The sequence below is a fragment of the Oncorhynchus mykiss genome, chromosome 16 (genome assembly GCF_057628025.1).
Source record: "Oncorhynchus mykiss isolate SJ-2025 chromosome 16, ASM5762802v1, whole genome shotgun sequence".
In the NCBI taxonomy this organism is placed as follows: Eukaryota; Metazoa; Chordata; class Actinopteri; order Salmoniformes; family Salmonidae; genus Oncorhynchus; species Oncorhynchus mykiss.
This window is the reverse complement of record NC_143037.1, coordinates 60,609,440-60,635,283: the sequence shown is the minus strand read 5'-3', so window position 1 is coordinate 60,635,283 and position 25,844 is coordinate 60,609,440. Positions and strand designations below refer to the sequence as shown.

The 25,844-nt window shown below is 41.5% G+C and overlaps 2 protein-coding genes across 17 annotated transcripts in view; one reads left to right on the top strand and one right to left on the bottom strand.

Moving 5' to 3' along the window:
• Nucleotides 1-930: 930 nt before the first annotated feature.
• On the bottom strand, nucleotides 931-22,520 carry LOC110492391 (calcium-responsive transactivator). 15 transcript variants are annotated; one of them, XM_021566663.3, is made up of 11 exons: nucleotides 22,308-22,481; nucleotides 16,279-16,355; nucleotides 9,585-9,669; nucleotides 9,244-9,391; nucleotides 8,325-8,564; nucleotides 7,135-7,296; nucleotides 4,539-4,640; nucleotides 3,878-3,970; nucleotides 3,524-3,643; nucleotides 3,154-3,346; nucleotides 931-2,994 (listed from the first exon to the last, which is right to left on the bottom strand). In XM_021566663.3, the coding sequence occupies exons 2-11, from the start codon at nucleotides 16,353-16,355 to the stop codon at nucleotides 2,901-2,903; spliced, it is 1,314 nt and encodes a 437-aa protein (XP_021422338.1). In that variant the 5' UTR covers nucleotides 22,308-22,481; the 3' UTR covers nucleotides 931-2,900. The 15 variants fall into 15 exon arrangements, with proteins under 15 accessions (XP_021422338.1, XP_021422337.1, XP_021422340.1 ...); XM_021566662.3 differs by lacking the exon at nucleotides 22,308-22,481 and adding an exon at nucleotides 20,242-20,592; XM_021566665.3 differs by lacking the exon at nucleotides 22,308-22,481 and adding an exon at nucleotides 20,242-20,592 and having other exon boundaries at nucleotides 3,219-3,346.
• Nucleotides 20,817-25,844, top strand: part of LOC110492394 (proteasome subunit alpha type-7-like) — a 5,937-nt gene continuing 909 nt past the window's right edge. The window contains exons 1-7 of one of the 2 annotated variants that reach the window (XM_090203574.1): nucleotides 20,817-20,955; nucleotides 23,065-23,106; nucleotides 23,388-23,514; nucleotides 25,156-25,280; nucleotides 25,349-25,471; nucleotides 25,557-25,670; nucleotides 25,773-25,835. In XM_090203574.1, coding sequence (XP_090059700.1) covers nucleotides 23,502-23,514; nucleotides 25,156-25,280; nucleotides 25,349-25,471; nucleotides 25,557-25,670; nucleotides 25,773-25,835 — 438 coding nt within the window. In that variant the 5' untranslated portion in view covers nucleotides 20,817-20,955; nucleotides 23,065-23,106; nucleotides 23,388-23,501. Of the gene's footprint in view, nucleotides 20,956-22,604; nucleotides 23,107-23,387; nucleotides 23,515-25,155; nucleotides 25,281-25,348; nucleotides 25,472-25,556; nucleotides 25,671-25,772; nucleotides 25,836-25,844 lie in introns of those variants that run through there. The other variant, XM_090203575.1, reaches the window with a different exon arrangement.

Genomic DNA, 25,844 nt, shown 5'->3' with positions numbered 1-25,844 from the left:
AGAAAAATGCTTATTGAAATGTTAGATTATCATGGATTTATCGGTGGTGACCGTGTTACCTAGCCTCAGAGCAGTGGGCAGCTGGGAGGAGGTGCTCTTGTTTTCCATTGACTTTACAGTGTCCCAAAACTTTTTGGAGTTAGAGCTACAGGATGCAAATTTCTCTTTGAAAAAGCTAGCCTTTGCTTTCCTGTCTGACTGTGTGTATTGGTTCCTGACTTCTCTGAACAGTTGCATATCACGGGGACTATTAGATGTTATTCGCAGGGACTATTCACAGGGACTACTCTTGTCCAGATGAGATAGGGCAGTGTGACTGCAATTGTATTGTCTGTGGATCTATTGGGGCGGTATGCAAATTTAAGTGGGTCTAGAGTATCAGGTAATGTGGAGGTGATATGATCCTTACCTAGCCTCTCAAAGCACTTCATGATGACATAAGTGAGTGCTACGGGGCGATAGTCATTTAGTTCAGTTACCTTTGCTTTCTTGGGTAAAGGGACAATGGTGGACATCTTGAAGCAAGTGGGGACAGCAGACTGGGATAGGGAGAGATTGAATAGGTCTGGAAACACTCTAGCCAGCTGGTCTGCACATGCTCTGAGGACACGGCTAGGGATAATAATACATTATTATGCAATTAAAAGAAGCCTATGATTGTCACTGTATAGTTAATTTAACATACAGGTGAGCTGTTTGACAGCCAGATATTCCCACTGTCTTGGTAAGTTATGGCAACTTCCAGGTGTAATGACTTGTGCTGTCCCCTTATGAGATTCATATCATTTCAGCACCATATAGGAGAGTTCTAGTCTGACATTACTACGATTATTACAGAGGATATATTAATGGTGGCCTATACAACAAAGCATACCATGATTTTCAAAAATGATAAAATCTTTTGAGGTAAATAAAAACCACCACAAAATCTTTTTACAAAATCTCTTTATTGTACTTTGTCAATAAATAATAAGGCAATGTGTTTGTGTGACAAACTGATTTGACAATTGTCTTCTAAAACACTAAGGCCTTACCCCGAACTTGATCTATGATCACGTCAAATATAGTCAATTGAGCAAGACAAATGGCAAACTTTGGCAAACCAAATATGTCAGTATGTCATATGCACTCACAGACATAGGCTATGACTACATCAATTTCGTAAGAACGTAATTTTTTTAAATGAAAAATCCATTCATATGGGCTAAGACAGTTGAAGCAAAATCCAAACCCAATTGGCAACAATAATACTTTGGGTTATGTATTCAACAAGACACAAGGCTAATAAAGACTTTCATTTTTGTACTCTAATAGGCTATAGACTCAAAAATGTGTGGTAGCACACAGAAAATCTAATTACAAGCCTACTGATAATATCACTCTGCTCCAATGACTGACTGTATTGCTCGTATTGAAAAGGTGTTGTACCGATTGCCAAACACATTCTTCTGTTTGGAAATCATTTCTTAGAAACAACTTGAATGACACTATGATAAATAAAAGTGCATTACAGAGAAAGAAACAGAATAATAAATACTGAAACATCTGATAATTAAATAAAATTAATTGTATATTGATAAATAAATATAGGATGGAAAAAGTTCCAATATACCATATAAAAGTTAAATGATTTAGCCTAATTTAAAAAAACACTTAGTTAAAAAATAGAAAGGCAATCAGACCAAATTTAAGAATGAACAAAAGGGGTTGATCATGGACATGGATTTTCCATACTGTATTATGTGATGAGATTATGATGGTGTTGATACACTATATATACAAAAGTATGTGGACCCCATCAAATTAGTGGATTCAGCTATTTTAGCCACACCCGTTGCTGACAGGTGTATAAAGTCGAGCAACACTTCACTACTGAGTTCCAAACTGCCTCTGGAAGCAACGTCAGCACAATAACTGTTCATCGGGAGCTTCATGAAATTGGTTTCCATGGTCGAGCAGCCGCACACAAGCCTAAGATCAACATGTGCAATGCAAAGCGTCGGCTGGAGTGGTATAAAGTTCACCGCCATTGGACTCTGGAGCAGTGGAAACACGTTCTCTGGAGTGATGAATCACGCTTCACCATCTGGCAGTCTGTTCGATGAGCAGGTGTCCACATACTTTTGGCAATGTAGTGTAGTTGATGCACACTTGTCAATTCACCAGCTATTGTGTCTATTACCTTACTAAAACATTGGTTCTTCTTACACAAAGAGAGTGTTAACACAAAACAGTCGGTCACACCACACACTGACCTACACAACTTCACAGATTTAAAAAAACACAACCTGAAGACAGGTTGAACACCACCGACAAGCCCCATTTTCACCTTAATCAAAGTACACTTATCAAGACTCAACTCTAAGTTATTCTCTACAATGAATAATAGATGCTGAATGTATTATATTAGATCAATCTTATGTAAATGTGAACAACCTAATTGGCACATTTCCAATTACATTCTTAAAGAGAGGATAGCACTTGTATTGTGCACCCTGTGAAAGACAAAGACAGAAAGGGAGGATATGAGGAGCCAGGTAGAGGCTGATAGAGGTCACAGACCAAGGAAGGAAGACATTTAGAGGCAGGTTTAAAATTTCACATGAGTTTAAAACACATATAGTGCCCATGTTTATATAATAATACTATTGAGGATGCCCCGATTTGTTACCAGATACCCCCCTAATTCAAAGCCTCTTATAGAGGGTGAGGAGAGAAAGCAGAGATGAGAGGTGCTTCATACAGGATCTCCTGAACCAGTTAACCTCTACTTAGCTAGAAAATAGTGAACAAGCGGACAATGGAGCTGATATTCTAGCCTTCTAATCTGTCTCTCAGCAAACTAAAAGGATTCAGAGCTTAATCTAACTCATTTACTCAGACTGGTTTACACATGACTGTTAAGGGGCATTCACAGAACTGTTCCCTTGCCTAACCTGTCCACCAGTTTGCCCAGGAGGTGGTGCCTTATTGCTGGTAGTTTCCATATTGACCCTAAGGGAGTGGGAGGTAGAAAAGAAAGCACAAATCTTTAGTCATTTCAGGTCAGCATGAGATGGGGAATACTTTCGATCATTAATACTTTCTCATGATTAAAAGCAACCCATGGGCATCGCCATTGTGGTAATTTGCGGTGTGAGTTGCCCAATTTACCCAATGTTTGGTTGGACAGCACCGTCCTCCTCAAAACGTGGGGTCAGGGGTAGCTGTAGCTGTACCTGTTCGTAAGCGTAGGGCCTCTGTGTCTGTGCCCCAGGGGCAGCCTGGGAGGAGCGGTAGGAGCTATACTGCTGGCCCTGACCCTGCTGGTACTGGGAGTAATGGGACGACGCACCCTGACCTGGACCTGGAGACCAAATCAGTCAATCAACCAAGTATTCAATCACTCTGACAGATGTAACAGTAAAACAATCATCTTCTCAAAATAACAATTTACTGATTTAATGTTCAATTCCCAACCATCTGCATCAACATGTCCATAGCAAAACATAGGCAAGTGCGCACCTGTGTGTGTGTTCCTTACCATAGCCCTGTTGCTGTGTGCTGTAGCCCTGCTGTGAGGGGTACTGTTGTTGGCTGAAGGGCTGCTGCTGACCTGAGCCATGCTGGTACTGGGCTTGCTGCTGACTGTACTGGGAGTTGCCTGGGGGTCAGAAGTAGGGATGTAACTACTTCAAGATTGACTTCAGACTTGTATTAAGCGGACTGTAGTTCCTCGTGGACAGATGCACATAACATAAATAGTAATCAAGCATCTGCTATATTTTACTTCTGGGCGTCTGAGATTAGGCCTAGTGTGGCAGATAGCTAGCAGCTACAATACTATCACAACCTTTATGCTTATTAGGCATGAGTCTGATGTGGTTTGGGAACATACCTCCTTCGTAGTAGTGCTGTGAGGACTCGTCAAAGGGCCTCTCATAGCCCTGTTCGCCATAGGACGACTGTTGGTAGGAGTACTCGCCATGACCTGGAGTGGGCAGGAATGAGCACGTGCCAAAACCCTAAACTCTATAATAAACAATGTGGATCCTCACACATATGCTAGAGAGCCTGGTCCTCTCACAGTTCATAAAGCTTATACATACATAGGTGTGCACCCATAAGATGACAAGAGCACAAACAGACATTTGCCGTGCCTCGGACACTCAAACTCACATTTAAACAAAGCACACACAAACACCCTACAATCAGTTGGGGCTTTGGGAAATCTCTGGGACCAACTGCAAGTTTAGGTACACCAAAGGGGAACACTATTAACAGAGACACACCAGGAGGTAACAGTTCTGGGACCAACCTCTGCACTTTGCCATAACAATCATAATCCATCCATATTATGACCGTACAAAAGACTCCCATTAAACTCCCACAAGAAGATAAAGAAAAGACAAGAAGCCAGAGGATTGATTTATTGAGTTCAGCGCTGAAGACAGGGCAGTGGGATAACACAGACGGGAAGGCATGTATATGTGTGTGTGTGATTGAGATGTCTGAAAGGTGTGGTTGTGTGTGTGAGGGTCAAGGCTCTGAATGATTACCATCAGGGTAATACTGCTGGTTTATGGGCTCACTGGAGCTCTGAGTGTGTCCATACTGCTCTCCGTAGAACTCGTCTTGTCCCATGTACTGCAGTGCACATCCTGCAAGACAGGCGACACCAGGATTGGTTAATCAGCTGGTCCGACCAATGGGGCTCTGTTGGTGACTAAAGGAGGCTGGGCCAGGACACTTTGGGAGTTGGAGAGTTGGAGGGGAGTGTCTGTGTGTTTGGTTTTACTATCCTTCTGGGGACCAGAAGTCCTCACAAGAATAGTAAACAAGGAAAATTCAGTGTGAACATTTCACTGGTTCCATGAAGGAAAATTACTATTTTAGGCTTGGGGGTTAGAATTAGGAGTTAGGTTTAGGAGTTAGGGTTAGGGCTTAAGGGTTAGGTAAAATAGGATTTGTTATTCAATTGTTTGGTCCCCACAAGGATAGTAAAACAAAAGTGTGTTGGTTCTTCTATCTTTGTGGGGACCAGAAGTCCTCACAAGGATAATGAAACAAGGAGAATTCAGACATGTGGGGACCTTTCACAAGTCCCAAGAAGGAAAATGACTATTTTAGGCTTAGGGGTTAGGTTTAGGATTATAATTAGGTTTAGGAGTTAGGGTTGAATCCTTAAATCCCCCAAAGTCCCTACAAGTAAGGTAAAACAAGGACAATTCTTCCTTGTGGGGACATTTCCCACATCCCCATGAAGACAAAGGCTATTTTAAGAATAGCGGTTAGGGTTACAATTAGAGTAAGTGGTTACTCTAGTTAGGTTTAGGGCTGGGGTTAAGGTTAGGGAAAATAGCTCCCCATGAGGATAGAATAGCATAATGTGTGTGAGTGTGAGAGAGAACGAGAGGCACGAGAGTGAGAGATGCACAATGCGTGCCTGCGTGCATTAGTATGTGCATGAGTGTGTGTCTGTGCGTATGAGAGTGAGAGAGAGGAGAAGTGGCGTCATATGGGTGCTAATGATGTCATGAGAAGCTTTTTTGTGGTTGAATGACTGAAGTTCAAGTAGAATTAGACTGAATACATGATAGTGTAGGAGGCGGTAAGTAGACTGAAGTCTCTTTGTTGAAACCCACGTATTCTGGTTTTCACTTATTTTGTTCCGAAGGATGGCTATTCCCTACTCTATCTGAAATGTGAATTGATAATGTTTGTGTTGGGAAGAAAATGCATCAAAGAACTGAAGGATTTTGGCTGCCATTTTAGTCTAATCATTCTCATTTCAGAATATTCAGCCCTATCCAAACCATGATCTGAAAAATTATAGATTCCTATGAGAATTAAAATAAATATTACTTTCTGAAAAGATCAATGACAGAGATGGAAGTTTTCAGAAATCTGAGCGGGTCAATCACATGAGAAAGCAGTGGTGTTGGTGGTGTTATTGGTGGTGTTGGTATTGGTGGTGTTGTTGGTGGTGGTGTTGTTGGTGGTCTGCAAAAACTACAGATGCCATTCCTTCCTTTTACATCACAAACTACCAACTCAAAAAAATATATTTCTTTCTGTTGCCAAATGTATTGCTGGAAATATCGTTATATCTGCAAGATAGAAACTCACAGTCTCGCAAAATATAAATATTCTATAACATATTGATCCTTTGACGTAATGCAAAAGGACCATTATCACAGCAGTCAACAGCTAGAGAAGAAAGCATCTTCCATGGCAAAAGAAAGGCTTAAATGTCCCATTGATAAATATCCATTGTCAGAGATAAACTACACACCGGCAACAATTTGCCACAAAAAAAGTCTGACAGTGTTAGAAAGACAATCTCCAAGCGTGATATCCGACAATACAATACCCAATATCACCAGACACAGTCGAGAGAAGAGCCTAAGCAACAATCATTCGACCAATCAGAGGATGGCTTGTGAGCTGGTCACTTAACCCAACTCGGAGTCAGAACAATACAGTCCATGTAGACAGGACCCAGTGACTGTACCTGGACAAGCTGGGATAAGACCAGGGTAAGTCACAACATACAACCCAGGGCTAGTGACCTCTGTTGCCCTGGAGACAGTGTCTCAGAAATCCAGTACAGACAAGCTACTGACGAGTCTCTGTGAGGAACGTGTCTAGCCCACATCCCACACCAAACAAGGGGATGTTGGGGGACTATTTTTAGGCACATGCTGACACAGCGTGGGTAAAGTGATTTACAGAGACTGGGACTCCAAGTGACAACAGCCATAAATCTTCAGTCTGCTTCTTCCTAAAGTCATTGGCAGACCATTACCATAGGTCAGATCCTCTAGGCTACACACCTGCGATACCATGGTAACGTACGTGCATCATTGACAGATTACATCCACCCTACATATCATAGTCTGTTTTTTAGGCGCACACTTCCTAAACGCCTGCTAACTATTAACATCTCAAAGTTTCACCCCACATCCATGTCCTTTGCATTCACTTTGGCTACATCTTTCACAAGTAATCACCTACACCCAAAACCATACAGCCATCTTCTCCACCGATAGACCACAGTGAGCCACATGCATCCCTGCAGACTTAGCATGCCCCTGCAGCCCTTAACCAAAACGCAGCAGCCTGTAGGAACACAGAGAAAGACATGGTCCCTACCTTGCTGTGTGGGTCGGTAAGTCCCCATGGGCCTCTGGCTCACCATACTGTTGCCTTGTCCGCTCTGCCCCAACATGCCCATAGCAGTCTGTTGGCCCTGGTAGTGCTGCTGCCCGGCCCCAGTCTGGGACGACGGGTAATGAGGCTGCTGCATCATGGAGACTAGAGGATGGTGGGGGGAAGGGCCGTTATAGGGTGAGATCTTATACATCAACACACACACCCAATGTCAACATCATCATCGTCTTCATTATTGTCGTCATCATTCATAACCAGAACAGAAATTGGGGGAGTAAATCTCTGCAGTAAATGCAAAAGAAGCCAGAGAGGGGTCAGTGCATAAAACAGAGATAAATACACATTGACAACCAGGGAGACGAGGGCGGGCTGCAGGGATGCATGTCAGGGGTTAGAGGTCAGGAGAGGAGAGCCTGAAGCAGGGTGGTGACTGGGATTGGGGACGATACTAGACTCCAGAGGGAGGAAGGGGATGCCTAACAGTCTGATGAACTGAATATGTTTGGATCTTCTTGTCGTTCATACGGGACAATGCGATATTCAGAGGTTATGGATTGTGAAGTTCAAGCGTATAAAGACTAGAAAAGGTTTTCTCAAAGCTAGGGAAGAGAAGGGAGGTTATAGAGAACGATGTGGAAGAGTTGTGGAGGTGGAATACCTTCAGGGTTCCCTGGATCAGTCAATCATTCACTGGTGTCCTGTCTAAATCATTACAATCGTAATTTTCTAGAATCCTCAGAGAGAGCACAACTCCCTATCGCTCCCTCCCTCTCTTTGCCCTGCTGAGAGCTAGGCCAAAACTACAACCTCACGCAAACTCCAGAATACACTCCACTCTCAGATTCACATCTTTCAGTCTAAGATTCATCCTCCAATGTTCATCCTCTCAGCTTCCCTTTCTCCTTGATCATCCCCCCTTCCCCTCCAGAGCTCTGACATTTACTGTAGTGGGGGCTGGCCAATCACACTCCCTGAGCTAGGAATGGACTCGTCATTCACTAGTAACGTACTTAGCAACAAGACTCACTAGAGGCAAGCAAAATAGAACAGCCAAATTAGAAATCATGTATTTCCAAAGGAATTGTGTTTTCAATTATTGAATATCATTGGCTTTGATGGCGTATTGCTATGCCACTGGTCCTTGGTCTCTGGTTCCTCTGCACCTGGCTCACCTGGGTTGGACTGCATGTTGAGGTTGCTGCGGGAGGAGGAAGAAGAGGAAGAACCGTAGCCTGGGCTTGGGCCAGGCCCCTGGATCATGCTGCCCTGGGAAGAGGGGGGCACGGGGTGGCTGTAGCCCAAGGCTGAGCTGTGGGTGCTGGCCGGCAGGCTGAGGGACGTGGAGGAGGGCCCAGCCGGCTGTGTCTGACCCGCATGCTGCTGCTGCTGCTGCATGGGAGCGTGGCTGGGGCCTGACAACACACTGAGCAGTCAAAGCAGCCGGACCCTGAGGCACACGTAATGCCACCATGGCCACAGGCACCACGGAAACGAACCACATTCAGTTCATCGCTACACCACAGGAGGCTTGTGTAGGACTAAATTAAGAGGTTTGGGGTGCTGAGATTATGCAGAGACACTTAACGAGAGAAGAATTAGTGGAAACAAGGAGGGACAGATTGACAAGAGGAAAAAGACCTGTATGGATACATAAAGGTGCATCTCAATAGTCTAAAGTGGCTTCCTCTCCATTTTTCCATTCCTTAATGTGCAATACCATGAGAGAACTGGCCAGGTGAAAGTAAATGCACAGTTAGCATCTGCCAAATTGCATCCATTTATCCTGTCTTAAGGGATCAGTGCAGCTGAAGAAGATTATGAAGATATTAGAATAAGAAGCCACTTTAAACTATCAATATGCACCCATAAAATGATGTCTGCAGAGATGAGAAGACTTGAGATCCGAGATGCTGCCAAGCTATAGGGGGGTGAATTGGAGGGGCAGACAGACAGACAATGCAGCAGACAGTCAGTTGAGCAGAGAAACCAGCAGTGAGATTGTACACACGTACACACGTACAGACAAAGGTGTGTGAGTGTGTGTGGATGGAGGTGTGTGTGTGTGTTCGTGTGTGGAGATGGGGGTCTCACCATTGCTCATCTGACTCTGCATCATGGAGGGGGGGGGCAGGCCAGGTGTCATGGCGTCGTTGAGGTTACTCTGGGAGTGTATGGGCCCACTGCCCCCGTTCTGCCCCATCCCTCCAGGACCCATACTCCCCATGTTAGGGGTAGGAGGCTGGCAAAAAAGAAAGAGAGGAGAGATGTGAATTTACATCTCTCGAGAATTGTGTTACAGAAAAATAGCAGCTCTAAGGGTGAGGGAGGAAGAAAGACATTAAAAGAGAGGTGTGTGGTGAGAGAAATTGAGAGATAACGAGAGAGAGAGAGAGAAAAAAATGACTAAATTGCGTAACTCCATGCAGACTTACCGCAGGTAACAGTGACTGCATGTTCTGATTAGAATCTGCTATCGTGGCCAGATAGACCAGGTTTCTGTGAAGAATCTGCTGATACCTATCAAAGCACAGAAAGACTTTAACATAATGACTATCATTAACCTGTGATATACTATCTTCATGCTTAAAACATCTTCATCCAAGTATACATCTGCTTTGACTGGAAACCTGACGTTGAACTACGTTCTATGTCGGGTAGAAATGAGCGTTTCAATCAGGAAAGTTTCCTCTCACGATCTCTACAAGCCAGAATGTTGAATAAAATACCATTTTAAAGTACTTTACCATTTGTCCGCGCGGTTGGTCCTTTTGGTTGTAGGAATGTGAGACAATATATCCACAGGAAAGTATAACTACACAACTTTCAAAGCGCTGGTAGGGCGTTCAAATTTCTATCACCTGAAGCATGTGTACAAGATAAACATACATCTACAGAAACATGCATACTTTCTTGAACTCTTGCATGTGTTTACAAGGTTCTGCGCATTATTGAAATGATAGACAGTTCAAATGCCTTGTTTAATTTTTCTGTAGATGTTATGTATGTATGTGTATGTATACCGTGTACAGTAAGTATATGTATACATATGTACAGTACCAGTAAAAAGTTTGGACAAACCTACTCATTCAAGGGTTTTTCTTAATTTTTCTTATTTTCTACATTGTAGAATAATAGTGAAGACATCAAAACTATTAAATAACACATATGGAATCATGTACTAACCAAAAAAGTTTTAAATAAATCAAAATATATTTAAAGTAGGCACCCTTTACCTTGATGACAACTTTGCACACTCTTGGCATTCTCTCAACCAGCTTTATGTGGTAGTCACCTGTAATGCATTTCAATTAACTGGTGTGCCTTGTTAAAAGTTAATGCATTTGAGACAATCAGTTGTGTTGTGACAAGGTAGGGGTGGTATACAGAAGATAGCCCTTTTTGGTAAAAGACCAAGTCCATATTATGGCAAGAACAGCTGAAATAAGCAAAGAGAAACGACAGTCCATTACTTTAAGACATGAAGGTAAGTCAATTCGGAAAATGTCAAGAACTTTCAAGTGCAGTTGCAAAAACCAAGTGCCATTATGAAACTGAGGACCGCCACAGGAAAGGAAGACCCAGAGTTACCTCTGCTGCAGAGGATAAGTTCATTAGATTGCAGCCCAAATAAATACTTCACAGAATAAAAGTAACAGAGACATCTCAACATCAACTGTTCAGAGGAGACTGCGTAAATCAGGCCTTCATGGTCGAAGAAGAGACCTGCCTGGGCCAAGAAACACGAGCAATGGACATTTGACTGGTGGAAATACAAATTTGAGATTTTTGGTTTGCGCTTAGTGACCAAAAACACACCTTCAGGCTGTGTAAGGGCTATTTGACAAATAAGTAGAGTGATGGTGCTGCATCAGATGACCTGGCCTCCACAATCACCCGACCTCAATCCAATTGACATGGTTTGGGATGAGCTGGACTACAGAGTGAAGGAAAAGCAGCCAACAAGTGCTCAGCATATGTAGAAACTCCTTCCAGACTGTTGGAAAAGCATTCCTCATGAAGCTGGTTGAGAGATTGTCAAAAGTGGGCAAAGCTGTCATCAAAATATTTAACACTTTTGGTTACTACCTGATTCCATGTGTTATTCAATAGTTTTGATGTTTTCACTATTATTCTGCAAATTAGAAAATAATAAAAATAAAGAAAAACCCTTGAATGAGTAGGTGTGTCCAAACCTTTAACTGGTACTGTATATGTATGTATTTATGTATGTATGTATGTATGTATGTATGTATGTATGTACAGTGGGGCAAAAAAGTATTTAGTCAGCCACCAATGTGCAAGTTCTCCCACTTAAAAAGATGAGAGGCCTGTAATTTTCCTCATAGGTACACTTCAACTATGACAGACAAAATTTGCAAATAAATAAATTAAAAATCCTACAATGTGATTTTCTGGATTTTTCCCCCTCATTTTGTCTGTCATAGTTGAAGTGTACCTATGATGAAAATTACAGGCCTCTCTCATCTCATCTCACCCAAATAATTTAATTACGCCTACTGTTCTGACTTGGTGGTGCACATGTAGCCTTTAACCTGTTTTAGAGAAATGTAAACATAGAATATTGTAAGAGCTTTCATTGTCTGCTTATATGCCCCTTGTTAATGGCAGTAAATGAGGCTGAATGAACTGAACTGTTTTGCTGCCAGACAAGGCACCACTGATAGCCAGGTGGAGCAGTGGTAAGACTTTGGGACTGCTGTTGGGACAGCTTTATGTAGGCCCTAACCGTTTGTGGGCCCAAAATGTCAAAGTTAGAGTGCAATTCCTATATTGTTTAGTGTTGTATTGTGGAGTGGCTTTGCTCGCATGCATCCAACCTTCTTTTTTTTCCCCCACCAAGATTTACATACTAAAATCGCCAACGCATGTATGTACAGTTGAAGTCGGAAGTTTACATGCACTTAAGTTGGAGTCATTAAAACTCGTTTTTCAACCACTCCACAAATTGCTTGTCAACAAACTATAGTTTTGGCAAGTCGGGTAGAACATATACTTTGTGCATGACACAAGTAATTTTTCCAACAATTGTTTACAGACAGATTATTTCACTGTATCACAATTCCAGTGGGTCAGGAGTTTACATATACTAAGTTGACTGTGCCTTTAAACAGCTTGGAAAATTCCAGAAAATTATGTCATGGCTTTAGAAGCTTCTGATAGGCTAATTTACATCATTTGAGTCAATTGGAGGTGTACCTGTGGATGTATTTCAGGGTCTACCTTCAAACTCAGTGCCTCTTTGCTTGACATCATGGGAAAATCAAAAGAAATCAGCCAAGACCTCAGAAAAAAAATTGTAAACCTCCACAAGTCTGGTTCATCCTTGGGAGCAATTTCCAAATGCCTGAAGGTACCACATTCATCTGTACAAACAACAGTACGCAAGTATAAACACCATAGGACCACGCAGCCGTCATACCGCTCAGGAAGGAGACGTGTTCTGTCTCCTAGAGATTAACGTACTTTGGTGCAATTCAATCCCAGAACAACAGCAAAGGACCTTGTGAAGATACTGGAGGAAACAGGTACAAAAGTATCTATATCCACAGTAAAACGAGTCCTATATCGACATAACCTGAAAGGCCGCTCAGCAAGGAAGAAGCCACTGCTCCAAAACCACCATAAAAAAAGCCAGACTACAGTTTGGGGGACAAAGAACTGCAAATGGGGACAAATATCATAGCTTTTGGAGAAATGTCCTCTGGTCTGATGAAACAAAAATAGAACTGTTTGGCCATAATGACAATCGTTATGTTTGGAGGAAAAAGGGGGAGGCTTGCAAGCCGAAGAACACCATCCCAACTGTAAAGCACAGGGGTGGCAGCATCATGTTGTGGGGGTGCTTCGCTGCAGGAGGGACTGGTGCACTTCACAAAATAGATGGCATCATGAGGATGGAAAATTATGTGGATATATTGAAGCAACATCTCAAGACATCAGTCAGGAAGCTAAAGCTTGGTCGTAAATGGGTCTTCCAAATGGACAATGACCCCAAGCATATTTTCAAAGTGTGGAAAATGGCTTAAGGACAACAAAGTCAAGCCCTGACCTCATCCTGTAGAAAATGTATGGGCAGAACTGAAAGAGCATGTGCGAGCAAAAAGGCCTACAAACCTGACTCAGTTACACCAGCTCTGTCAGGAGGAATGTGCCAAAATTCACCCAACTTATTGTGGGAAGCTTGTGGAAGTCTACCCTAAACATTTGACCTAAGTTAAACAATTTAAAGGCAATGCTACCAAATATTAATTTAATGTATGTAAACTTCTGACCCACAAGGAATGTGATGGAAAAAAAACTTAAATAAATCATTCTCTCTACTATTATTCTGACATTTCACATTCATAAAATAAAGTGGTGATCCTAACTGACCTAAAACAGGGATTTTTTTACTAGGATTAAATGTCAGGAATTGTGAAAAACTGAGATAAAATGTATTTGGCTAAAGTGTATGTAAACTTCCAACTTCAACTGTATGTGTATATGTACAGTGCATTTGAAAAGTATTCAGACCCCTTGACTTTTTCCACATTTTGTTACATTACAGCCTTATTCTTAAATTAATTCACAAAAAATATATAATCTTCAAACTACACACAATACCCAATAATGAGAAAATGAAAACAGGTTTTCAGAATGTTTGAACATTTATTTAAAATAGAAAACAGAAATACCTTATTTACATACTGTACCGTTCAAAAGGTTGGGGTCACTTAGAAATGTCCTTGTTTTTTAAAGAAAAGCACATTTTTTGTCCATTAAAATAGCATCACATTAATCAGTGTAGACATTGGTAATGTTGTAAATGACTATTGTAGCTGGAAACGGCAGATTTTTTATGGAATATCTACATAGGCGTACAGAGGCTCATTATCAGCAACCATCACTCCTGTGTTCCAATGGCACGTTGTGTTAGCTTATCATTAGTTTATCATTTTAAAAAGCTAATTGATCATTAGAAAACACTTTTGCAATTATGTTAGCACAGCTGAAATCTGTTGTTCTGATTAAAGAAGCAATACAACTGGCCTTCTTTAGACTAGTTGAATGTCTGGAGCATCAGCTTTTGTGGGTTCGATTACAGACTCAAAATGGCCAGAAACAAATAACTTTCTTCTGAAACTCATCAGTCTATTCTTGTTCTGAGAAAGGAAGGCTATTCCATGCGAGAAATTGCCAAGAAACTGAAGATCTTGTACAACGCTGTGTACTAATCCCTTCACAGAACTGGTTCTAACCAGAATAGAAAGAGGAGTGGGAAGCCCTGGTGCACAACTGAGCAAGAGGACAAGTACATTAGAGTGTCTAGTTTGAGAAACAGACACCTCACAAGTCCTCAACTGGCAGCTTCATTAAATAGTATCCGCAAAACACCAGTCTCAACTTTAACAGTGAAGAGGCGACTCCGGGATGCTGGCCTTCTAGGCAGAGTTGCAAAGAAAAAGCCATATCTCAGACTGGCCAATAAAAATAAAAGATTAAGATGGGTGAAAGAACACAGACACTGGACAAAGGAACTCTGCCTAGAAGGCCAGCATCCCGGAGTCGCCTCTTCACTGTTGACGTTAAAACTGTGGTACCACCTGTGGTAATTTCAATTGATTGGACATGATTTGGAAAGGCACAAACCTGTCTATATAAGGTCCCACAGTTTACAGTGCATGTCAGAGAAATTGTCCATAGAGCTCCGAGACAGGATTGTGTCAAGGCACAGATCTGGGGAAGGGTACCAAAATAATTCTGCAGCATTGAGGGTCCCCAAGAACACAGTTGCCTCCATCATTCTTAAATGGAAGAAGTTTGGAACCATCAAGACTCTTCTTGGAGCTGGCCGCCTGGCCAAACTGAGTAATAGGGGGAGAAGGGCCTTGGTCAGGGAGGTGACTAAGAACCAGAAGGACAACCATCTCTGCAGCAGTCCACCAATCAGGCCTTTATGGTAGAGTGGCCAGACGGAAGCCACTCCTCAGTAAAAGGCACATGACAGCCCACTTGGAGTTTGCCAAAAGGCACCTTAAGGACCCTCAGATCATGAGAAACAAGATTCTCTGGTCTGATGAAACCAAGATTTTCAGCGGCAGGGACTGGGAGACCAGTCAAGATCGAGGGAAAGATGAACGGAGCAAAGTACAGATAAATCCTTGATGAAAACCTGCTCCAGAGCACTCAGGACATCAGTCTGGGTTGAAGGTTCACAACAACCCTAAGCAGACAATGCAAGAGTGGCTTTGGGACAAGTCGCTGAATGTCCTTGAGTGGCCCAGCCACAGCCCGGACTTGAACCCGATCGAATATCTCTCTCTCTCTCGGGAGAGGCATGGGAGCCTGGCTAGCCAGCTGAGGCATAGGAGCCCGACGATCCGGCTGGGGCGTGAAAGCCTGCCGATCCCGCTGAGGCGTGGGAACCCAGTGATCCGTCTGAGGCATAGCAGCCTGACGGGCCGGCTGGACGTAAATCCCTGACGATCCGGCTGAGGCCTGACGTAGGATGAGTGCCTCCCAAGCCAAGGAGGGGGAGTGGAAACAGGCGTGACAGGTATGTGTATGTATATATGTAATTGTATGTATGTATATTATTTACTGCTCTAGGGATATAATTACTGTGTGGATAACCTTGTTAATTATTATGTATTGATTTTTATCTTTAATTTTGTTCACTTTTTATGTGATGCGCACAGCAGAAAACCCCAGAAGAACAATTATCACTGAATTATCACAGTTAATTATTGTATTGTTTGTTTATGTGTCAATTAATCCCATAAGGGATGGGTTGCCAACTGGCGATTTGATGCGAAAATAAAAAGTAATTTATTCATTCATCAGAACTTTGAAAAGTTTATTTAATTATACTTTCCTGTGGATATATTGTCTCACATTCCTACCGCCAAAAGTACCAACCGCACGGACAACCGGTAAAGTATGTTAAAAAATAATTTAATTCAACATCAGGAAAGGAAACTTTCCTGATGCAAACACTAATTTCTGCCCAAAGTGGAATTCAATGCAATTCAACATCGAGTTTCCAGGCAAACATCTGCTATACAGTAACCTATAACATGCATATGTGCACAACAGTAGGCCTATGAAGACAGATGTGACACCTACTGTGTGCATTCTGCTGTTTTTCCTTTGTTCTGGTAATCCATTATATATTGTATCAGATGGTGATTTTCATCCAGCATCTTTGGGAGGTAAAAAAAAAAGGTAACACCTCACTTGACACACAGCGTCATAACACGTTATGTCATAACAGCTGGCATAACCTGTTATAATATGGTCATAACACTGTTATGACACACACATTATATATATATATATATATACATACACACACACACAGTAGTGGCCAAAAGTTTTGAGAATGACACAAATATTAATTTTCACGCAGTATGCTGCCTCAGTTTGTATGATGGCAATTTGCATACACTCCAGAATGTTATGAAGAGTGATCAGATGAATTGCAATTAATTAATTAATCCCAAAAAAACATTTCCACTGCATTTCAGCCCTGCCACAAAAGGACCAGCTGACATCATGTCAGTGATTCTCTCGTTAACACAGGTGTGAGTGTTGACGACAAGGCTGGAGATCACTCTGTCATGCTGATTGAGTTTGAATAACACCCTGGAAGCTTCTAAGGGAGGGTGGTGCTTGGAATCATTGTTCTTCCTATGTCAACCATGGTTACCTTCAAGGAAACTAGTGCCATCATCATTGCTTTGCACAAAAAGGGCTTCACATGCAAGGATATTGATGTCAGTAAGATTGCACCTAAATCAACAATTTATCGGATCATAAAGAACTTCAAGGAGAACGGTTCAATTGATGTGAAGAAGGCTTCAGGGCGCCCAAGAAAGTCCAGCAAGCACCAGGACCGTCTCCTAAAGTTGATTCAGCTGCGGGATAGGGGCACCACCAGTACAGAGCTTGCTCAGGAATGGCAGCAGGCAGGTGTGAGTGCATCTGCACGCACAGTGAGGCAAAGACTTGTAGGATGGCCTAGTGTCAAGAAGGGCAGCAAAGAAGCCACTTCTCTCCAGGAAAAACATCAGGGACAGACTGATATTCTGCAAAAGGTACAGGGATTGGACTGCTGAGGACTGGGGTAAAGTCATTTTCTCTGATGAATCCCCTTTCCGATTGTTTGGGGCATCCGGAAAAAAGCTTGTCCGGAGAAGACAAGGTGAGCGCTACCATCAGTCCTGTGTCATGCCAACAGCAAAGCATCATGAGACCATTCATGTGTTGGGTTGCTTCTCAGCCAAGGAAGTGGGCTCACTCACAATTTTGCCTAAGAACACAGCGATGAGTAAAGAATGGTACCAACACATCCTCCGGGAGCAACTTCTCCCAACCATCCAGGAACAGTTTGGTGATGAACAATGCCTTTTCCAGCATGATGGAGCACCTTGCTATAAGGTGACTGGAATGAATGCAGGAGCAGATGTTAGGAGTGTGTATTGGAGGTGAAGTCAGGTGCAGGAGAGCAGAGTGTTGTGAACAGGCACACTTTTTATTCCGGGCAAAATGACAGCACAAAGTAACATAGAATTTGAGAAACAAACTTTCAAACCAAAGAAAATGTTATTCCCTGCCAATAAATTATTTGAATAAATGACACCTACACTCTTATGTCAGTGTCAGAACCAGCCATAAGATAACGCAATATACACTACATGACCAAAAGTACGTGGACACCTACTTGTCGAACATTTCATTCCAAAATCATGGGGATTAATATGGAGTTGGCCCACCCTTTGCAGCTATAACAGCCTCCACTCTTCTGGGAAGGCTTTCTACTAGATGCTGGAACATTACTGTGGGGACTTGTTTCCATTCAGCCACAAGAGCATTAGTGAGGTCGGACACCGATGTTGGGCAATTAGGCCTGGCTCGCAGTCTGCGTTCCAATTCATCCCAAAGGTGTTTGATGGGGTTGAGGTCAGGGCTCTGTGCAGGCCAGTTAAGTTCTTCCACATTGATTTCGACAAACCATTTATGTATGGACCTCGCTTTGGGCATGGGGGCATTGTCATGCTGAAACAGGAAAGGTTCTTCCCCAAACTGTTGCCACAAAGTTTGAAGCACAGAATCAGCTAGAATGTCATTGTATGCTGTAGAATTAATATTTCCCTTCACTGGAACTAAGGGGCCTAGCACGAACCATGAAAAACAGCCCCAGACCATTATCCCTCATCCACCAAGCTTTACAGTTGCATTGGGGGAGGTAGTGTCCTCCTGGCGTCCACCAAACCCAGATTTGTTCGCCGGACTGCCAGATGGTGAAGAGTGATTAATCACTCCAGATGCTCCAGAGTCCAATGGTGGCGAGCTTTACACCACTCCGGCAGACGTTTTGCATTGCGCATGGTGATCTTAGGCTTGTGTGCAGCTGCTCGGCCATGGAAACCCATTTCATGAAGCTCCCGACTAACAGTTATTTGGCTGATATTGCTTCCAGAGGCAGTTTGGAACTCAGTAGTGAGTGTTGCAACCGAGGACAGACAATTTCTACATTCTATGCACTTCTGCACTCGGCAGACCCATTCTGTGAGCTTGTGTGACCTACCACTTCGCGGCTGAGCTGTTGATGCTCCTAGATGTTTCCACTTCACAATAACTGCACTTACAGTTGGCTGGAGCAGCTCTAGCAGGGCAGAAATTGGTGGACTGACATGTTGGGAAGGTGGCATCATATCACGGTGCCAGGTTGAAAGTCCCTGAGCTCTCCAGTAAGGCCATTCTACTGCCATTGTTTGACTATGGAGATTGCATGGCTATGTGCTCGATTTTATACACCTGTCAACAACAGGTGTGGCTGAAATACCTGAATCCACTGGGTGTCCACATACTTTTGTATATATAGTGTATGTCACAACAGGTGTAAATATATGGGTCATGACCATATTATGACAGGTTATGACAAGTTATGTCAGCTATTATGACATATTATGATTGTGTCATGACACTGGGTGTCAAGTAAAGTGTTACCAAAAAAAAACGTTAGAGTAGTTTACTATAATGTTACTACACTATAATAAATTGTCCTGAATACTCCCCCCCCCCTTTCTTGCTCAACACAATTATCTGGGTCGGATGTTTTTCTTGGAGCATCATTAACGTCGCAGAAGAGACGGTTTCAGTGGAACGGAGCCATTGTTTCTTTTTTTCCCTGCAACTCAAGTCTTTCATTATCTTCAGCCAATCATAACATTCCGTCATCAGTGACAAAAAAAAAACAGAGTGAACTAGAAAGGAGAACCTGTGCTGTCCTCTATTAACTACGGTACGCATATCCAAATTAAGCGCTCTAACCGTGTTTGATTAAAATACTTCCAGATGCCCTAAAACATTTGAAAGCCACCCTAAATTAATGCAATGCCTGCCTGATTCCCTCTAGGTTTAACAAAGGTCCAAGTATGTTGCACGTAGGCTCAAAACTGTCCCGTAATCCACACACCTTCCATGAATCACTCTCTGTCGCCAATGTCAGACTATCCGTTCATCGAGTGCACGTGCCTCTTACCACTCATTGGCTGTCCAAATAATTATCACTAGTCTACTCTCACGTCTCTGTCACGGCTTGCTATTTTTGGTAACAATTTGGAGTATGGTTTTCAAAAGAAACAATATTGATCCAAGAAAAAAATCACTCGCAACAGTTCACAAATATCCTATGAAGGGCATGCACCAGAATAAGCAATATTTCAGTCAGACTCGGAACAAACTTGCATATTTTTCTAGGATGTTTATGCTCTATTAGTAGACAACATTGATGTTTTAACGCATAACATAGTAGCCGTTATGTAAGCTTACATAGAAAGACACACTGAAGTTTTAGGGGGCAACGGAAACAACAACAAAAAGTAGCCTTTGAGTAATGTCAATCTGTTTTAATAGTGTCATATCATCCCCTCGCTGTTTGCCTCGCTCTACTGTACCAGTTGCCTTCTCTGTGCTGATGTTCACTACTTTCCCACCATTGACACTGACTGACTATGCAAGCTCTCAAGTCGACAAAATATGTCATATTTGACGACGTAATGGAGCAAAAAGAAATAGCATTACCTTTTGTATAGTTTGTTGTGTCACCTCCCCTTTGCTCCTTGGGCGCGCCGATGAAAATGCAACCGACATTGTGATATTAGGAAATGGAAAAAATGAAAAGCCTATTTTTATTGTAATATGTAGCTTATATCTAGCGCGCAGACCTCTATAACATAGTTGCCCTCTATAACATAGTTAGGTTTCCCATTTTATGAAAATCATAGGGGTGTGTGAACCCCTGGATTACACCAAAATGAAAATAAATTACGAATAAACAACAATATTCTCCTGGACGCAAATTGATAGTTTACTCTACATTTGGTGATGTTGCAAAGATGGAGAGTTCCATAATGTCTATGAAAAGATTCGCTTTGATCGAGACGCTCACTCAGTAATTTTTTGGTATAAACCAGACATAGGCTGCAGGCTGCAGTAGATTTTTTCTCACAGTAGTAGGGTCGTCCCTAGTTACCACAGCCACAAAGTCCTAAACCCCGCCCATTTCTACAATTTGTTTTCTTAAAATGTGATTTTAAACATAACCCTAACCTTAAATTAAGACCATAAAGCAAATTTTTGTTTTCATAAATGTTTACGATATATCCAGACAACCCAGTAATAGAGGCAAAGACAGTACAGTAAGAAGACCACAGAGAGAAGAGGTAACCCAGACACGTCACATGGCTATAAAGCTGAAGGAAGCATCCGTTTAGAACGTTCTCACCACGAAATATGGTAGTGAGTTTACTGTTAATTTTTATTGTTTATTTCACTTGTGTATATTATCTACCTCGCTTGCTTTGGCAATGTTAACACATGTTCCCCATGCCAATAAAGCCCCTTGAATTGAATTGAATGGAAGTCCAGTCGCGGGTAGTGAGAGAGAGTGGAACTAGATGAAACCGAGCCGACATTATTTCTCATCCATGAGACATCTGATCTCAATACCTTTTTCTGTTCCCAAAACTAGAATCTGTTACGAACAAGTCGTAAAATATCGCGTTGTTAAGAAGGAATTAATTTAGTTTGTACACACGCGCACTTCACAGACGTGTCGAGCCCTAACGGTAATATGCAAATACATGCTACAACGCGACAATAGGATTTCACCAGCTAGTACTTAGCTTTTCCGATCTCCTTGCTCCGCTCACAATGCTTCATTTACGCCCACTGTGAACGACACAGATGAACTATCTTGGCTTAGTTATATCTTTGCTAAAACTGCTTCTCCAATAACTGCTTCTCCTTCTCCCATCACACTTGTAGTCGATGTCATGGCAACGTTGGATAGCTAAACTAATTCGTAAAAACACGAAATCGGGTCCTTTCGCGCCGAATTTCGCAGGTGCAGGGCCCAAATTCATAAAACCTTAAGAAGCAATTTCTTGTTAACTGACATTTTTTTCTTAACTATATACTATATATTTCCTACTGGGATTACTGTTCTAAAACATGTTCTTGGGTGAATGAAACATGTTCAATTGCTTTCATGCACTTATTCTCTCACTGCCTGAGTTTAAGACAAGGGTTTAGCTATCTTGGAATTAAGAAGAAATCTAAAAACGTTATTTTCAAGAATCAAATTTCTTCTTAACTTTTACTAAATGAGAAACAAGCTAAATAGCTTAACAACATTTCCAAGATTAACTTTCTTTGTCAATCTATTGTTAAGGAAAAAATGGCAGTTAAGATGAAATGTCTTCTTAAGGTTTTGTGAATCTGGGCCCTGGTCTGTTTCACAAGCTATACCCGGAAGTCTTGCAATGTTGCGCCTCTGGGTTTAGAAACGGTATTTAAAAAAAAAAAATGTTTTACTAACAGTAACATGCAAAACATAAACAAAACAGCCAAAGAGATTCCACAAAGAAATTAATTTAAAAATAAAACTAATCCACATTATATCAATTCGAATACAGACATGTATCGAATACTTTTTAAAAACATTTTGTTTTGAATACGTTTTAATGACTCTAAATAGTTTTCCAAATCAGACTTTAAAAAAAAGAAAAGGGGATTTTTCTTCATCAATTTTGATTTGGGTATGACAAATTATCCTAATAAAATAAAGAGATTTATGACATACTCACGTTCAATTGTGGAATCAATGTAGTAAAATAATATGTCAAACAAAGTTTCAACGGTTGTATGCAATTTGAGGCCAAGATACAGTTTTACATCAGTCCAGAAACGGTGGTATGGGTGTTTTTTGATTCACTACGCTCGCTCTCCAACGTAAATAGAGACAGGTTGATGGCCGCAATAAATCAGACGATGGCTGTTCCACAGAATCACAGATAGAATGGAACAGCATCACAGATAGAACAATTACACAGATATTTCACCGGATGTGTAAGTGTGAAGCACCCGGTTGGCGTTTCAACTCACTACTAAATATGGTGATGAGGAAGCCTAGTGTCCGGCAGTGGGAGAAGATGGATTTTGGCCGACATTATGCAAATGTTTTCATTTTTCCCAATACAGTTTTCTGTCCCAAAACTAGAATCTGTTACGAACCGAGTGGGCAAGGTTTGATAGATTTTACCTTTTGCCAAATTGCGTTGTTTAGAAGGAGTGCAAGGGCGAATTTAGTTATTGCACAACCGCACTTTACAGAGTTGGCATCGTTCCCTAACGGAAATATGCAAATACGTGCAAATACATGCCCCAATAGTATCTCGCTAGCTCGTGCTTGGTTGTTTCCTTCAGTCTGATTACTTTTACTTTTGTTTACAGAGCGTAGGCAAGCCAAGGACACAGAAATAATATTGTATGTAAAAGTGAATTGAATGAAAGATGAGCTACGATCGTGCCATCACAGTGTTCTCACCTGATGGCCACTTCCAGGTGGACTACGCACAGGAGGCGGTCAAAAAAGGTTCAACTGCTGTAAGTACCACGTTATGTTCTTAAAGTTCCAATGCTCCATTTTTTAAATCTCAATATCAAATCATTTCTGAGTAACAGTACCTTACTGTAATTGTTTTAAATTAAAATTGTTAAAAATAAACAAAGATAGCTTCTTAGAAAACGAACTACCCCTTTAAATATTGAAATGGCTTTTGGGTCAAGCATGCCACCATGTAGCCTATCAAAGAGAAGTGCATGGTGGGAACCAAATTGAGCTCCAACTGGCGTAACTGTATCAATTGTGCCTAATTATTTTACAGGTTGGAGTGTGAGGAAAACATGTTGTTGTTCTAGGAGTAGAGAAGAAAACTGTTGCCAAGCTCCAAGAAGACAGGACAGTGCGCAAAATCTGCTCCTTGGATGACAATATCTTCATGGCCTTTGCAGGTAAATTTTAAACATAGGATAGTGCACACCAAACCACAGACGGTGTCAAGTGGTGATTGAAAATATGTAATTACCATGTCTGGTATAATTTATGTCATCAACATTTGAGTACCTTCAAAAAGTATTCACACCCCTTGACTTTTTCCACTGTTACAACCTGAATTTAAAATGGATTAAATTGAGATTTGGCACTGGCCTACACACAATACCCCAATGTCAAAGTGTAATAATGTTTAGAATTTTTACAATAATTATTCTCAATAAGTATTCAACCCCTTTGTAATGACAAGCCTAAATAAGGTCAGAGGTAAAAATGTACATAACAAGTCACATGAATTGCATGGACTCTGTGCAATGTGTTTAACATTATTTTTGTATGTCTACCTCATCTATGTGCCCCCACACATATAATTATATGTAAGGCCTCTCAGTCAAGCAGTGAATTTCAAACACAGATTCAACCACAAAGACCAGGGAGGTTTTCCAATGCCTCGCAAAGGGCACCTATTGGTAGATGTGTATAAAAAAAAAATACAGACATTGAATATCCCTTTGAGCATGAAGTTATTAATTACACTTTGGATGGTGTATTAATACACCCAGTAACTACAAAGATACAGGCGTCCTTCTTAACTCAGTTGCCAGAGAGGAAGGAAACCGCTCAGGGATTTCACATTGTAGTTACTTCACAACACTAACTTAATTGACAGTGAAAAGGCCACTTGTACAGAATAAAAATATTCCAAAACATGCATCCTGTTTGCAACAAGGCAGTAAAGTAATGCTGCAAAAAATGTGGGAAAGCAGTTAACTTTTCATCCTGAATACAAAGTGTTATGTTTGGGCAACTCCAATGCATTACGGAGTGCCAATCTCCATATTTTCAAACAGTGGTGATTACACTGTTATGAGTCACTTTACAAATTACCTTGACTAACCTGTACCCCCGCACATTTACTCAGGACCTATACCCCCTGTATATAGCCTCGTTATGTAATTTACTTGTTAGTTTTTTTTCCACTTTAGTTTATTTAGTAAATATTTTCTTAACTCTTTCTTGAACTGCATTGTTTGTTAAGGGCTTGTAAGTAAGCATTTCAGCACGTGACAAATAAAATGTGATTTGATTTGTATGCTTGTAATCATTAAGGAATGGGGAGTTTGTTTTTAAAAACAATGGCAAGGCCTGAAAGTTGTTTAGCAATGATCAACAACCAATGAAAGAGCTTAAAGTATTTAGAAAATGATTTAAAAAATAGCCAAATGTTGCACAATCCATGTGTGGAAAGCGCTTACTTACACAGAAAGACTCACAGCTGTAATCGCTGCCAAAGGTGATTCTAACATGTAATGACTCAGGGGCTTGAATACTTATCTAATCATGTTGGTTTAATTTGTGTGTTTTTCTTCCTCTGACATTAGTATTGTGTATAGTTCACAAATTTGAATTAAACCCATTTTAATCCCACTTTAACAAAATGTGGACAAAAGTCAAGGGTATAAAATACTTAAGGCACTGTAGGCCTACTTTGAATGATACATGTAATGTTACTGCTGAAATTTAGCAAATTGATTTTACACCAAGTTGGGTGAGGTGTTTCATTGGTGTAACATACTTCCTCCTTATCCAATGGCCTGCAGGATTGACTGCCGATGCCAGGATCATTGTTAACAGGGCCAGGGTGGAGTGTCAGAGTCACAGGCTCACAGTAGAAGACCCTGCAACAGTAGAGTACATCACACGCTACATCTCCAGCATAAAACAGGTACCACCCGCCCACCCATCCAGATACGTCATTTCTATATATATATATATATATATACCGACTTTCAGCGATACACCCAAAGCAATGGGCGAAGGCCCTTTGGCATCTCCTCCCTCATTGTGGGGTTTGATTTCAATGGAACACCCCATGTGTACCAAACAGACCCCTCAGGAACATACCATGCCTGGAAGGTAGGGGTGTTTTTCTGACCCATACATCTGAATCATTGATGAGATGCTTCAAAACATGAAAAATAAAATGTGGTTGTGTACATAGGCAAACGCTATTGGAAGATCTGCCAAGACTGTTCGGGAGTTTCTAGAGAACTATAAAGAGGATATGGAGTCCGATACAGACACCATTAAGCTTGCCATCAGAGCGCTACTTGAGGTGAGGCTTACACCACTTTAGAACATTTGACGGCGACAATGTAGTGATTGGAACACAAAGCACAGATTTTCCTCCATCAAAGTTTGCACCCTGTGTTCGCAGGTTGTCCAGTCAGGGGGAAAGAACATTGAGCTAGCCATTATGAAGCGGGATGAATCAATGAAGGTCTGTTTG